Here is a 15,158-nt window from a genome sequence, read left to right on the forward strand (position 1 = left end):
TTAATGATAATCAAGTTGAGCGGACATCGATGTCTGGCCATCACGACAGCTTGTGAGACACATAACTAACCTAGTCACGATTTGTTACCACTCACCATCTGATCCGGCCTAGTTTCCGCCGTTGAGCTTAGGGGGCACCCATGCAGATCTCTTCACGGGGCGCCTGTGATACTCATTACTTACCTAGTTATGGCTCGCTTCCACTCATCATCCGACTAAGCTGCCGTCCTCGAGCTTAATGATAGCCGAACTTAGCAGACATCGGCGTGAAGCATGAATTATTGACGTGGTCACGAAAGCCTGCGATACACATCACTTACCCCCGACCATTTTCATTATTTTCATTTGAGTCGGGTGAGTGAATACAGCGACGCGGTTACCGACTGTGTTTATTGGGTCTAGGTAGTAGTTATTTATGAAGATTTAACGTGAAACTCTTCAATTGATGGATGTCTGGAATCGGAGCTAACGCTAAGCGGTGTCTGATGTGTGAGCCCTAACCCCTACCACCCGATCGAGTCATTCCGAGTCAACAGCAGATTTTGGAGGCGACATTTTGACCCGCCTCAAATCTCGGCACGGTTCGTCCTGCCCTCTGACGTCACGTGCTCTTTAGCATGGCCACTGCCACTGACCGAGAACCATGTCTGTCAAGGGCAAGTAGCGAGCGCCGAAAACGACTCGAGCCAACGCGCTGCGGGTGGTTGGACCGGAGGGCAGGCGCTCCCACCAACTAAGCTAATGGGACGGATATTAGTTATTTTTTTCATTTTGAAGTTAAGCGTTTTCAAACAGCCTGATTTTTCACACCTCTTGGACAGGCGGCTTGTCAATCTCTGGAGTTTGGATTTACCACTGCACATCAACTTCCAGAAAACGGCACCTCTGGCACACACTGTAGGCATCGGGGTGAGTGCCGCCGCCCGAGTTATAACCTTTTGTTTATTGTAAATGCTGTTGAAGGTAATCCATTAGTCATAGGCGTAACTTTTTGAGGGATCCCAGTGCTTCCTGCAGTAGGTGGCAGACACGGCCTTTAATACCTTAACTTGTCACATCAGCGCCACCTAGCCGACATTTATGGTCCGAATGTGCTGTCTGAAATGCTCAATATTGCTGTCTCAGGAAAATGACTCCTACGAAGTCTGTGCTGGGTAGATATATCAGAACATGCGATGTGAAATGCGTCGTAGGCTTCTTGCACACCAGCTTCTCGTTTAGCATAAGTTTTGTATGAGAATGAGCGAGATTTATTTGAAGCTGCCTGATGTGGCCAGATCTAACCATCAGTCTTACAAAGTGATTTTTGCCACTTCCATGGCCACCATGCAAAACTGCAGCTAATAATATGCATAGATGCTAACAAAAGAACTAAACAGACCCAGGGTGGTGTGAGGCGTCATTATGCCATAAGGTCCTTAATCGCGGCCGATACAGAACCAGCTGGCTGGCTGTGAATCCATATTTCTCGCTACGCGGAAAGTTTGTCAAGCAGCGGCTTCGCAATGGTCAGGAACGCCCCCCCCCCCCCCCCTCTGTTCATCTGATGAAAAGGCATTAGGGCAGCGCTCCAGTCGGCCCCAGCCAGGTCCTGTAGAAGCACATCAGTGTTCGTTCGACCATGGATGTGCATGTTGTTTCTCTGTTTTTTCCTCGCGTTCTATGTTCGGTGTAGAAGTGGCCAAGTGGGCCATTGCAGGGGCTGGGCACGATACCCGTGTGTTGTATACGTTCGGGGGAGTTTGGCTGACAACCACGTCCAGTGATGATTCAGTTTCACTGGGCAACTGGAGCGCTAGTGCGTATACAATCTGGGTTAGCGGGAGAAGTCTCAACAACTGACGAACTTGAAGCACGAGATGTCTGGCTGTCCTCGTGCATCTAGTTAAATATGTGATGGTCCATGGCCATCGCCGACCGCACCCACTGTGCAATGTACAAGAGAAAGATCCCATCTTCGACACAATCGCATGGCCCTGGACTCTCGGCACCCTCGTTCGGCACTTAGACGGCTTTGTCACGTTTTGGGGGCTGATATTCAACCGGTTTGTACCGTTCTTCGATAAGACGTCGAGGCAGAATAACGCAGCATGCTGCAATACGTAACGCATGGAAACATTGCTGAATAGTGACAAAACACTCGAACAATGCCACAAACTAAACCAGAGTCAACAAAACATCGTAACGCCATGCAAAAGCGGAGCTCCAAAAGTGTGCACATCAGTCAGTTGCACTTAACCAAACATGACATCACAGGTTTCAGTTTCTTTTCCATTGAAAAATGAAATACTTATGAACAGCCGTCATTGAAATTATGATAATTTTGAGCTCCTGTTTTTAATGTGCGGCACTCGTTCTTATACTTGGGCTCAAGGCTCAAGAAAGTTGGGGGTGAGGCAAACTCACAGTTGGGAGGCCAACTTTGACATGGAGTGGGTGGATGGGGGAGGGGAGGGAGCAAATGACCCACCCAAAATATTACAAATTGACACCCGTGGTAAGGAACGTTTTCCGGATTCGCGTCTTTTATTTTCAAGCAGCCTTTCTCAACTCTTGTCACCCTTTGACGATAAGCAGTGAGGACAACTCGAAATTTTGAACATCGTCAAATTTATTGTCATTTTGCACTGCAACGCCGGGTAACCAGTACCACTCAGTATACTTTAGGCCGTTAAATAAACATTGAAACTTTGCACATAATTTTTGTCGTTGTTTCATAAAACTATTTTAAGTTCTCTTGAATAACGAAAAAAAAGCATTTTTCTCTGGTATAACTGACAACGCATGCGCAGTTACGTTCAGTACAGTTCGCTTGTTTGTGGTAGGAGGTGGAGTGGGACGCGGAGCGCGATCGAAAATTTGTTGTGCATCAGTGTTTCTTTGGTTATAAGTTGTTTTCTAGCGAATAGTGTACCAACATGTCGACGTCGGATAACTTCTTAGTCATCGAGCCTTCGCAGGAGTTGCGATTCAAAGGTAATGCGTGTGCGCCAGTTTCGCCGATAGGTGTGCTGCAGTTGGGGATGGGCACAAGTTCAACTATATCATGATTTTGTGTCCATATTTGACGGTAAAAAATATCACTTGAGATTATTTTAAAGGGTGCTTCGCTAGCTATGTTGCTGAAGTGTTTTGATTGAGAGATAATGAGCAATGTCTCCCAGCAGGCTTTGCATATTGGGATGACATACATTTATGAAATGTCCGATTGTAAGAACATAATGTGCAAATGGTCGAGATCTTTGCAGCAGAAATAAGATCCAAGCTCTTACTTTAAAAGTGGTTAGAAAGATACTTGAGTATCATTTGATACCAGGAAGATCTCTGACATGCTTATCAGTAAGATCAAAATTACCATTGATTCAGTAACATTACTTGATGATGATGATGGTGATGATTTGGGGTTGTAGGGCGCATCAACTGCCGTGGGTCATGCAGTGCCCATAGTAACATCTACTTACTTTTACATAATTGTGCAGCTTTAGAGGCAGGTTTAAAGAATGTAGTTTGGTCAGAGAAAAGTTGGAGAAAGGCATACTTCAAAAGTTTTTCTTTACTTTATGACTGCTTTAATCTCAAGTAACTAGGAAATATTGTTAGCATGGTTGTTTTGCAACTTAATTGAAGATCAAATAATGAGCACTATTGATAGCATGGTTTATTGCCATTTGGAACATCAAAAGCATGCATGATGGAATGGCTCCATATTAACCCACAGGAGCAAAAAGGAATGTTTGTCATGTGCAGACAGACCCTTGACTCATTTTGAATTCATATTTGTGAATATATTCATGTACAGCTTTCCAGAGAAGCTGAGGGCAGTTGCAAAGGCAGGGATAATTTTAAGAGACCAATGAAATGGACATTATTGTTGCAACCAATTTGTGATATTCATTATTGTCTTTAAGGGTTTCTGAACAACACTTTGTTATCTCAGCCATCAGATGTGATCAAAGCTTGTTGATTTGCTTTTTGTGTTCTGTCCTTTAAAGATTTCCCATGATTGGAACTGATGTCTTTGTCTGGCAGACACATTTGAGTTTGCTGACTTGTCATTTTGCTATGTTCATATATGTTGCACAGGTACGCTATTTGACCGTTTCAAAAATATCAGCTGACGTGGATGTATCAGCTTTGTCATGCATGGCATATGTGGATGTAACAATAGGCCCTTGGATGTTGAGTATAGTTTTTCTGTTGAAGTGTTGTATAGAGAATTTAACAGCAAATGACTTTTCAGGCCCATTTAAAGATGAAGTGTCTAGCAGTAGCTTGACCCTTACCAATACATCAGACAAGAAGATCACTTTCAAGATCAAGACCACTGCACCAAAGAGATATTGTGTGCGACCAAACCAGGGTATAGTGGAGCCAGGAGCCACAGTCAACATTGCAGGTATGAGTGGTATTGACCCTTTTGCATTCTGAGTGCTAGCTTGTACAATATGTTTTGTTTTGGGCACTCAACCCAGATTATCATTGAATATACTGTGAGGGAAAATCACATGCCATGATGCCACAGATTTATGTTTCTCCAGTGTGGACAGCTATTTTAAACTATTCATCTGTTTCACTGTGTCCAATATTTTTTTGGTGTAAAACTGATTATTTTTATTATTTATAACTTGTTTAGGCACAATGTGTTTCTTACAATAATTTGGGGACCAAATTGTTGGAGCTGCATTTTTATTTGTGTTTTAATAGCAGTTTATTGACAACTAAGGATGACATTTTGAACAGGGCCTGTGCTACAGTTGCACCCCTGTAATCAAGCCCATAACCTATTTCAGATGCAACCCGATTATCCAATCAATTTAGTATTAAAGGCTTCAGGGTGCTTAGAATTAAGTCATGAATATCACAATATTAGAACACTGTGTGGAACTGCTGTAACTGAACTGTAAAATTGGGGCTCAGTTGACTGCGTGTTTGTGTTGATTATCCAGAGAAACTTTTGCATGCATGTAAGCACCAATCAGCTTCAAAATCCACACCAGGTGCAGATGTTTGCATGTAGGAGATAAGATTGGGGCCTCATGACAGATGCAAAGGGGTGTCTACTTTTTATAGAGAGAGGTGAGCTATTTTGTCATTATGCAGTCATCATGAGCCAGCTGTTAGGGAATGGTGCTCAACCAGCCTGAGGTGACTGCCATGGTGTTGTGTTGTGTTGTGATGTGATTATATTTTTCTGTCCTGTTGTTTAAATGGCACTGGACATGGTGCTGAACCTGGCTGAGGTGGCCACGTAATGGTATTACATTGCATTGTGATCATGTTCCCTTGTCCCATCATTCAAATGCTACTGCCATTTTCTGTTTTGCAGTAATGCTTCAGCCATTCGATTACGATCCGGCGGAGAAAAACAAACACAAGTTCATGGTACAGACGATGTTCCTGCCTGAGGGAGAGGAGGTGGAGTTGGAGACCCTGGTATGTTAGTTGGGGATCATTGCAGCTCTTATGGACTTCAGCACTCACAGAGATTCCTAGCATATGCCACTGTTTTCACTGGAAAAAGAACATTTGTGTTTTGATCATGTGTCAGTAAGTCATGTCACTGAAACCCCATGATGTCACAGTTTATCCAAAGGTGAGTTGGACATGTGTTTGCCCATAATATTGGAGGTACTGGTGAAAACTAATTTTGGCACAACCATAATGTACATTCATGAGGTACCTCAGGCAATGTTTGAACATTTATGTCATCAAGGTGGATCTGTTGAGGTAGGTACTGTGATACCCATGTTTCTGGCATGCATTTAGATTGCAATTTATTTCATTTGCATGGTTCAGACATATGACCCCTTGATTTATGTCATTGCTGGAGGAAGGCAAGAAGGCTTACAGCATTCCTGTCATTGGAGCTTCTGCAAACACTTATTACACACTCTGAGGAGGAAATGTTGTCATGATCTTCAGGCTTTTACCTCCCTGCATTGCATAAAAGGAACCAATCTGTGATTTTGAGATTCTAGCAGACCAGCGAGATGTTCCTGGAGGCAGATTGGTGCCAAACTCATGGGAGGGAATGATTAGATGGTCTGCATTTAGAGCTAATGTGCACCTTTTTTGCTAGAGACTGGGAAGGCCCTAGAACTCTGTGCCTGTTGGTTGGTTGGCTTGGTCTTGCGATGTTGACGTGATGTGCGGATACGGAGAAGTGATTTGTGATGTGGAGAGAAGTTATTTGTTCGCTTTTCCTCTGTGGGAACTTAGATCGGGTGCAAGCCGGAAGGATGGCAGTGAACAAAACAGCCAAAATGTTTTTTCAGGGATTTTGCTGCCTGAGATAGTTGTACGCGGCTGCAATGCAGAGTATGTAAGACATTGATTGGGCGCGTGTAGCTGTCACAATGCCGGTGGCCGTCTTCTTTATCATAATAACTACGGTGACGTCTGAAGCCCGATAGGCGAGGATGTAGTCCGGGGGCCACCACCCATATGTTTCTGGGTTAGATCTGCTGCCCTGGTATGGGTGCAGGAAAGCCGGAACTGTTCAGGTATTGCTGTAGCTCGGACACCTCACCGTGTCGAGCATGATTGACATGCTGAAAGCAAGGGTTGGGGAGGGGGACGAGTGCTTGGTTATTTCCTGTGTAACAGGAACAGATGTTCCAGATGTTCAGTTCATGAACAGATGGACCCATTTGTTCGGTATGATATGGTGGGTATTGGCTGAATTCTACCGAAAAGGACAACGGTACATCGACTGCAAACAATAAACGAGCATCGATATGCTGGCCTCGGTTGGCCTCTTGAGCTAGATGTATTTATGTATTTGGGCCCAGCTCAACAACTTTATTGTACAGTGTTGGAAAACTTGACATTTCCTGGTATAATGTATACCAGGAGGTTTGCTACTTCAGGATTGTGACTAGGTCTAATTAAATATTTTGTACTCCATCATGATGCAACAAAAACAGCCTTTGGAAAAACTCATTTTACCTCTTTGTGTCAGGAAAAAATAAAACCAGAAAGTGCGACAGCTTGAGACTTGCTGCTTCCATCAGAAGCCATGTATTGATATCTGCAAGAGCACAAATTGTGTACCCACCAGACTAAGATGCCCAATAGGAAGCAGCCTGTGTCGCTTTCTAGGTATGTGATAAACCATGTATCAAAATGTGAAAAATAAAGCATGTGAATGTTCAATGGAATCGCCTTTGAACAATACTGGGAAATGAGAAACGAGTACCAGAATCACACAGGTCTTTAGATTAGCAAAGCTCTTACTTCCTATGCCCTACGCAGACCAACTCAAACTTGAACATGGCTTAACCTACCATTGACGAGGAGCCGCATTAATTGCCAAGGATGCAACAAACGTTCATGGAAAACCGCATACCCAGTTACCTACCACAGACGGCCGCCTACCCACGCGCCACCGCTGTGTCATAGCAATACAAATAACAGAATCAGTCGCAATTCGGCGTCGGAAACATTTCAACTATTCAGCGGCTCGCGCCCGCCTCCCAGCTCAGGTTGGAGGTTGAACATAGTAAAACTCCCCGATTGTTTTTAATGAGTCACCTCCTCGTGACTGATTTGTCAAGAGCATAAATATTCTGCTCACGCTCATGCCTTGAACAGGTTCGTAAACATGTGGAGGGATGTATAGAGATGGACATCATGATTATGAAGGACTTATTTGCACTTATCCAGAACCGCCATGTGGTTGGATTTTGGGTCACTTCCTGGTATCTGGAGTACAAAAATGTTATGTCAGTTGTGGATTTAAATCAAGTTGAATTTGTCACTTAAGGGTGGAAATTAAAGCTGGTAATGCAGGCTCTGCAAAAACCTTTTAAGTCGAAAAACGTTGCTATAGATAGCCAAAAAAACTTCGGAGACAGCCATCTCACTCCGGCAAAAGCACCAGGACACCAGAGTAGCATGAGCCCATAACTTTGGCTCGGCAAATTATGGAGAAGGGTTTATTAGGACAAAAACATCAATTAATTGCAACCTAAATTATCATATTTCACAACAGTAGCGATTAAAGCGCATCAAAATCCATGAATACCTTGCATTATCCGCGGGAATCAGCGGAGTGACTGACTGATCCCTTTGGCCGGCCTACACGGGTCTGTCAGGCATTGTACTTGCGCTGGGTCGGTAAATGGCTTAAGAGTGTTGCCTGTCTCTATTTTTCGGATGGGACGTGCAGGGCCTCGTGTGTTTGGTCGGTAGTGGGAAGGTGGAGGACATGTATGTTTAGCTGCTTTTAAGACCAGTTTGCTGGTGGAGCGTGAGTAGTGCGACCGTGGTGGAGTGGTAGTAGTGTGATCATGGTGGAGCATGAGTAGGTGGCCGTCCGTGGCATGTTCATTTGCATTTTTTTGTGTACCATTTTTGTCTGGCTGTGGGTATGGTACCCACCCTCCATTTTGGAGGGTGTATAAGCCGGGTGTGTAGCCACCCTCCATTTTGGAGAGTGTATCAGCCCGATGCGTAATTACCCTCCGTTTTGGAGAGTGTATACACAGAGCCTTTCATAAATTGCAAACCAATGTATATGAACATGTGTTTCATCGCACAGGGTATGCGATCGTGTTGTTTCCAGTGTGCCATGTTTAATGCTTATGTTTTCTTTCCTTTAAAGTGGTTTTGCATGAATTGCTGCGTACGAAAAGTGACGCTTTTGTTGAGTGCTACCCATTGTACTGTTATCTCTCACTGTAGAAAATTTGTACTCCGCTACCACGAAATATTTTGGAATTCCGAACACTGCCATTGTATATTATGATTATGTTCGCGTTACATTTTTGACATTAACCAGCTTGAGCCGATAGTACCAGAAATGGTTTGAAATCAATGCTGGAAGCTAACGCAATTCACGTGGGCCATGAAAGCTCATTGCTGGACGGGTTTACGTGGCCCAGAAGCATTGCCCGATTGGCGTGAAACTAATTGCTTGAATTACTGTGTTTGGGCAAATATAAAGAGCAATGTGAAGAGCTTATGAAATGTGTCCCTCAGTGCGTAGGCAGATGTACTGCAGTGAAGGGGCTCTTCGCCGTCTGTTCTTTATTTTGCCTATCGGAGATGGGGCCCCCTCTGTTCGCTGGCAGGTTTAAATGGTTTTGCTAGTCCTCTGGGATGAGTGCAAAGCGGTGTTATCAACCCATAGAGGAGCGGTATTGTGCAGACGTTGGACTGACCGAGTTCGGTGCGGCTGGTTTCAGTGGAAGACTGCCAGTCCGGAGCAGATCATGACCTCGAACAAGATGCGCTGCGTGTTCGAGCTGCCGGCGGATGCACAGGAGGATCTGGTCAACAGGGTGCGTGCGGGGTCACGTCGCCCCGGTGTGCCGCGCGGCCGCGGCCTGTGCCTCGGCACAACCTGTCGGCCCCTGGTCACGGCGGCTGGAAAGTTTTGTGTGCATTTTCCCAGCGAATGTGCAACGACATGTGCTGGAGTATGTTTAATAACCGATAGTGACGTACAGAAGCGCTCGACGACGTCTGGGTCGTCACAGTAACCTGCGGGGTGTTCCGTGCCGTATGTGGCATCGCAGCATCGTAAGTAACAGCTTCCCACCCGCCGTGTGCTGCGCACCACTCCTCGGCGCAGGCTGCGAGCGTCGAGCGTTGTGCCGCTTGCGCGAGGCGCGATGAGTGCCGTCGTCGTCGCTGCCGTCGGCACCGGGGCCAATGGCTTGACGGCGGCTCGCGCTGACCGGCAGCCGGAGCCGAAGGACATGAAGATGGCGACGGAGGAGCTGCGCAAGCTGCGGGAGGACCTGAGCAGTGCCCGCGGCGAAAATCTACAGCTCAGGGTGAGTGCTCGGGACGGCCGACTCCACCGCCGACTCCGCGATGCTTTCCGCGACGCCCTCAGTTGTTTGCTCTGTTTTACGGAATGTTCGTGACACATCTCTGCATTTGTGTTGCGGCCAGACGGCCCAGCCTCAGGCAATAAGGATCAACCTCGCGGTTGGGAAGTGACATTTCTTGACTTAACGGTCGTGGGCAGTCCTTCTGAAAACTCACAATGAGTGCTTCATTGTGCTGCCATCAGGATCAGATGTTGATTTTTGTACTGAAGGCAGGTATGTAGACTAGAATGTTGCCGAGGGTTTCTGTCAAATAATTATTTCTTCACACTTTGCACTGAAATATGCTTTGTGCAGACTACACAGGTGAGTTTGTCCGCGTGGGATCGTCAGGCGTCACTTTGACATCGCCTGATCATTGGCAACAGCCGTATTCGCCGCTTGAGACGGCTCGATCATGGTGCGATGACAGGGTATGTGAGATATGTGCTGTGCTGCACTAGGCCCAATGCCGCCGCCGGTGGTGTATCCCTTTATTCCTTAATTGAATAAAGGTCGTAAAATTGTCGAAGACAAAGATAATTGATCATTTGTTGTGCCATTCTTCAAGCTGAATAATGGCAAAACATCTTTCTTTGTATGCGTCGGTGTATGTGGTCGTTATCTTTCTTAAGTGGACTTCTGGGAGATGGCGAGATGCGGGTGGGCTACCTTTTTGTTCGCACCATTCCACAAGCGTGCGCGGTCGGGTTTGATTGCCGGATGGTCGAACCTGCGCCCATACGGCGCCTCTTCCGCGGCTGACCGTTAAGCTACAATGCGAATCTTAAGGAGCTGCCCGAGTTGCTGAGATGAGCCTGCACCCGTCTGGGCGACTGCTGTTGAAAATTCAATTGCATTGTTCGCACGTCATGCTCAATAATTTAGAAATTGTTGGAGACGGGTTAACAAGCCCGATCCTCCCAGAGCATCGGTTCATCAAATTGGTAAGTTGACTGTCGTTTGTGGTTTGCGTAAGTGTGGGTGCCCACCAATTAACGTACTAGCTCGACGGCGGGCAGAGGCGTAGAAGTGACAGTACACGAATCATGAAGTACACATGCGCAAGATCGTGTTGGTAAAAGAATCTGCGATATCAGCTGCAGGGCATTGGCACTCTAGCGCTGGCCGTGGATTTGCCTGGGTCCAACCGTGTAAAAGATGTGGTGTGGTTTCGCTGACCAGATCGGATTGCGTTTCTAAATTTAACCGCACTCTTTAATAGCTCAAGCCGACTGCGATCCACGCGGGCGATTTTGATGCTGCTTTTCGCATGAGTGCGTCGTTTATCGATCATGAAGGTATTGGCGAAGTCCGTGTTTGATGCACTCCGCCAGTGTGTAAGTCGAGGCGACGGCACCACACTTATGTGGCCGATCGGTCAGCTGTAGCCTCACTGAACCCTAATGCAAGCTAGTAAATTTTCGTGCCGTGCAATGGTTGTAAAAAGCACCTCAACTTCCATGATTTTGACCTGTTTTTAATTCATGTTGGAATAATTCAAATTGGCTGAGCGGGTTCTGGGATAGCCTGGGAGAGGGAGGGGGGGGGGGAGAAGGGGGGGGGAGTATACACCAGCTCACCAGTGGTGTTGGTCGCGAACGCCAATGGCGTCACGAACAGGCAAAATGCAAGGCCATTGTGTGTAACATGGGATAAGAACATGATGTAGTCAAGTTAGGAGAGTGGATGGGAAAACGTGGAGTCCACAGGAACGATGTCAATTTAGTCTGATGTTATGATGATAGTATTTATTGCTTTTGGGCGTGTTGACTACGTGGCCATTTTGCGTCCTTAGTCTTATGATAGTCTTTTGCTGCATTATGGTAGGCTTGTCAATTCAGATATGAATGTACAAGCCGAGAATCAGATACAAGCCTTAAAACAATCATTTCCAAATGCCGTCTGGTCCCGCCGGATCTAACACCGGTCCTGCCTCACTGGGTAATCCCGGTCCCGCCTGACCCTGTCACTGTTGGTCCCACCGGTCCTACCTCACTGGGGTACTACCTGCCCTGTTGATCGTGTCGCCGCTCCGCCGGACTAGACCACTAGTCCGGGTGAGCGCAGCCTCCACCCTTGCCTCTGGGCAGTGTCACACTGGCCCTGCTGAGTTGGAGGGTTCCAACAGTCCTCTCGAGTTCTGTTTTGCCGCCGTCAGTTGTAGCTGGCCCCGCTCTGGCCGTGTCGAGTGTGTGGCCGCGTGTGAGGCGGTCAGCGACAGCGGCAGGCTGCGGTGTGTGACTGCCGTCGCGTCCGGCGGCCCCCGCTGACTGACGCACCCTTGGCCGTTGCAGGAGGAAGGCATTCGATTGCGGCGCCAGCTGTCGAGTGCGGCCAGCGCGCCGGGCAGCGCCGCTGCCGACGCCGCGCCCGCCGACACCACCATGTACTATGTGATGGCCGCCGTGGCGCTAGTCATCGGCGTCATCGTAGGCAAACTTGTCATGTAGACCGGTCCGATCCGCCGCCGCCGCCGCTGGCAGAGCAGCACCACCGCCAGCAGCAGCAGCAGCAGCAGCTCTCCCGTACCAAATCAGAGGCGTGTGCCTGCGCTTGTCCGTCGGTGTGGAGTCGGACCGCGTACGACCCCTCCCCTCGTCCGCCCGCACGCATCACGGAATTTCTTATCTGTCCCCGGTTTCGGCCCCTGCCGCGATTGAAATGGCCCGTGAATCTGGGGGCGATCGTTGCCGACGGCTCCTCCGACCCCCTCTGCCCGAACCAAGGTAGTGGCGAATGGTTTGCCGTTCTGGTGTGGCCGTATGCGAGAGGTTGTGCACGCATGCGCGTCAGGGATGGAGGCGCCAAGGCCTGGCATGGGGTGTGGGTGTGGGAGTGCCGGTGTCACTCTGGACAGTGCAGCGAGCTGCGGCGTGTCGTCCCACCGCCTGCCATTGGCCAGCCAGCGATTGTCCAGTCTGCGCCGAGAGGTTGCTCCTGGGTTAGCGGGCGAGGGAGCGGTGGGTTGTTGTCTTTTCTACGGCGCCCGACGGAGGAGGGGCGCTCTGTTACTGTGGCGCCCCGAGCTGTCGTGAAATCGCCGGTTGTTTGGCTGTGTGGAAATATTGCGCTAGTCGTGGGTTACGCGTTCTTGGATCTTTATGTTACTAATAACCCTTATTTTTGTTTTCATTTCTCCCTTTCTGATACGAAATTTATGTAGGGTGCGTTGGTGTCTCAGCCAGCATGCAGCGGCGCACGATTTCAGCTTTCCTTGCCCTGCTCGGTCTCAGTTTCCTCCTTTCCGCCCTCTCTATACGGGCGCCTCCCTTCCTCTATGGCTCTTCCAGACTGCTAGGCTTCAGTAGCCGTTTGGGAACCCTGCACATTGGTTGGAATTGCCATTGGCAGGGTTGTGTAATATCTCCCAGTGTTTATAACCCACCGGAAGGTATCATCAATATGCATGTCGATTTGCCTGTCGGTGATTTGAAGTAGTCAATAAATTCGAGCTCGGACTCATTCGTACGCAATTCAGCATCATCGGACATGTCACGAAGAGCGCCGTGTGAAAGGAGCCGACCCAGCCATCGGACACGCAGCTGCGGCGCGCCTCGTGCGCAGCGGACGGAAGCTTCACCAGCACAGCCGGAAGGTACTGCTTCGGAAATGCGCTTCAGGCGCACGTGTTATTCGTCTTCTGTTATGGAAGAGCATACACCGTTAACGTTCACGCCACGGGTCCATCCGACTTGTATATTGGGCTGCCGGACCACGCTTGAACATTATTTCCATGTGCTCTGCGCTCATCTCCCAGTGTTACTTAACAATGGCGGGCATAACGAACTACCCAAAGCATGACTGTGACTTCATCTGGATTCGCGTGGGTGTCATGCAGGTCACCGCCGGCGCCGGGTCAGACCCGGGCATCAGCTGTATGGCGGCCGGTGACCGGGGCGCTGCAGCTGCGGGGACGGCGCGAACCAGCCGCTACAGAGCGCCGGCAGCCATCAGCCGCGGCAGAAAACATCTGGCCTCTCGCTCATGACACGGGCCAGGCCCATACAGGTGTTCTACCACCGTCGTGACATCGCGCACAACAATACAGATTCGCCGGCGGGTGGACGCATAGCTCCGCTGGCGGGATGGAAGCACGCATCCACTTGCGCGGAAGGACGGACGGACAGATCCGCTGGAAGGGCGGGACGAACGCACAAATCCGCTGGAAGGGCGGGACGAACGCACAGATCCGCTGGAAGGGCAAGGTGGACGCACAGATCTGCCGGCGGAGTTCCAGGGCAGGTCGGCCGGTGCCTTGCAAACTCATTGCTTAGATTTACATGAAACTCTTCGTCGTCAAGGTAATCCTTAGCGCTGAACACGCATGTGGTTTTACCAGGTCGTCCAGTTCAGAAGTTCAGTATCGGCGCCTTCACGGCCTTAAACAGCACGCCCCACTGGTGGTCCGGTTACTGCCCATAACTCGCACCGCTGTGTGAGCGTCACGAGGTCAGTGGTTCGCTGCTTTGGGGCCGCCCGCCTCCTAGCTGAGACAGCCAGAAGGAATGTGTGACTGCTGGATTGGCGCGCAGGGCGTTGCACTCTTCAGCCACGTCCTGGCACCGTCTGCCGCCGACTGTTGTGGCTTCCCGGAGGCAGGACGCAGCCTGGATTTTTTAGCGGCGGGGCGGGGAGAGGGGGGGGGGGGGGGTTCATCTCTGAGTACTCATGCTGATGCAAGTGCTGCCTCGGTTGTGTTTATTATAGGGGTTCATGAACGTTTATTGGCGCGATCCATTGGGCAGCATTTGAAACACACCTTCCCCATGCTGCGTCCATGGACCCAATTAAGCCCACGTGGACTATTTTAAGTCGGTATGGTGTCCATTTGTGTGTGCTGACCGGCTGGAGCTTAACTTCTCCCCAAAATGAAGACTTAGGGCCTTTGGTGGTGGCACCAATGTTCGGCGCCCCTCCACCATGACATTTTCGCTAGTTTTCGAGTCCCCAATTTTAATGGGCGGCTCAAGGTAGGGAGAGGGGACTATGCCTCTCTGTCTCTGGATGATCCGTTTTCCAAATTGCATTACCAACAACACAGATTTTACCATTTGGTTTGCCTTTAAAAGCTATTATGACGTCATCAACAGCTGGCTTGTCAATCTACAAAGTACGGTCTAGGAAACAATCGCGCCACACTCGCCGGCAGTTTGCACCTGTCCGGAGGGGGAAACTGTGTAGTCGCTGGCCTCTGTTCAGTGGCATGTTCGTGCCAGGTTTCTCTGCGGTTTTTTCACAGGCAGCCGGTTTGGGCAGAGGCGGTCTAATCATCTATGTAGGTAGGTGGGTAGATGGGGCGTGGATTTGTGCACATGCTTGTTGGATTTGGGGCAAACT

At 48.9% G+C, this 15,158-nt stretch overlaps 1 protein-coding gene across 1 annotated transcript; it reads left to right on the plus strand.

The window, feature by feature from the left end:
* Positions 1 to 2,797: 2,797 nt before the first annotated feature.
* LOC119098656 (vesicle-associated membrane protein-associated protein B) lies at positions 2,798 to 13,283 on the plus strand. The gene is made up of 6 exons (XM_037221635.1): positions 2,798 to 2,976; positions 4,241 to 4,396; positions 5,327 to 5,433; positions 9,189 to 9,284; positions 9,690 to 9,782; positions 12,116 to 13,283. The coding sequence occupies exons 1-6, from the start codon at positions 2,919 to 2,921 to the stop codon at positions 12,269 to 12,271; spliced, it is 666 nt and encodes a 221-aa protein (XP_037077530.1). The 5' UTR covers positions 2,798 to 2,918; the 3' UTR covers positions 12,272 to 13,283.
* Positions 13,284 to 15,158: the final 1,875 nt, after the last annotated feature.

This window comes from Pollicipes pollicipes, unplaced genomic scaffold, assembly GCF_011947565.3.
Source record: "Pollicipes pollicipes isolate AB1234 unplaced genomic scaffold, Ppol_2.1 Scaffold_4740;HRSCAF=5597_pilon_pilon_pilon, whole genome shotgun sequence".
Taxonomy (NCBI): Eukaryota; Metazoa; Arthropoda; class Thecostraca; order Pollicipedomorpha; family Pollicipedidae; genus Pollicipes; species Pollicipes pollicipes.

Coding starts and splice junctions, on each gene's coding strand:
- LOC119098656 (XM_037221635.1), top strand. CDS start 2,919: ATGTCGACGTCGGATAACTTCTTAGTCATCGAGCCTTCGCAGGAGTTG. Junction 5,434..9,188: donor AGGTGGAGTTGGAGACCCTG/GTATGTTAGTTG, acceptor GGCTGGTTTCAG/TGGAAGACTGCCAGTCCGGA. Junction 9,783..12,115: donor GCGAAAATCTACAGCTCAGG/GTGAGTGCTCGG, acceptor TGGCCGTTGCAG/GAGGAAGGCATTCGATTGCG.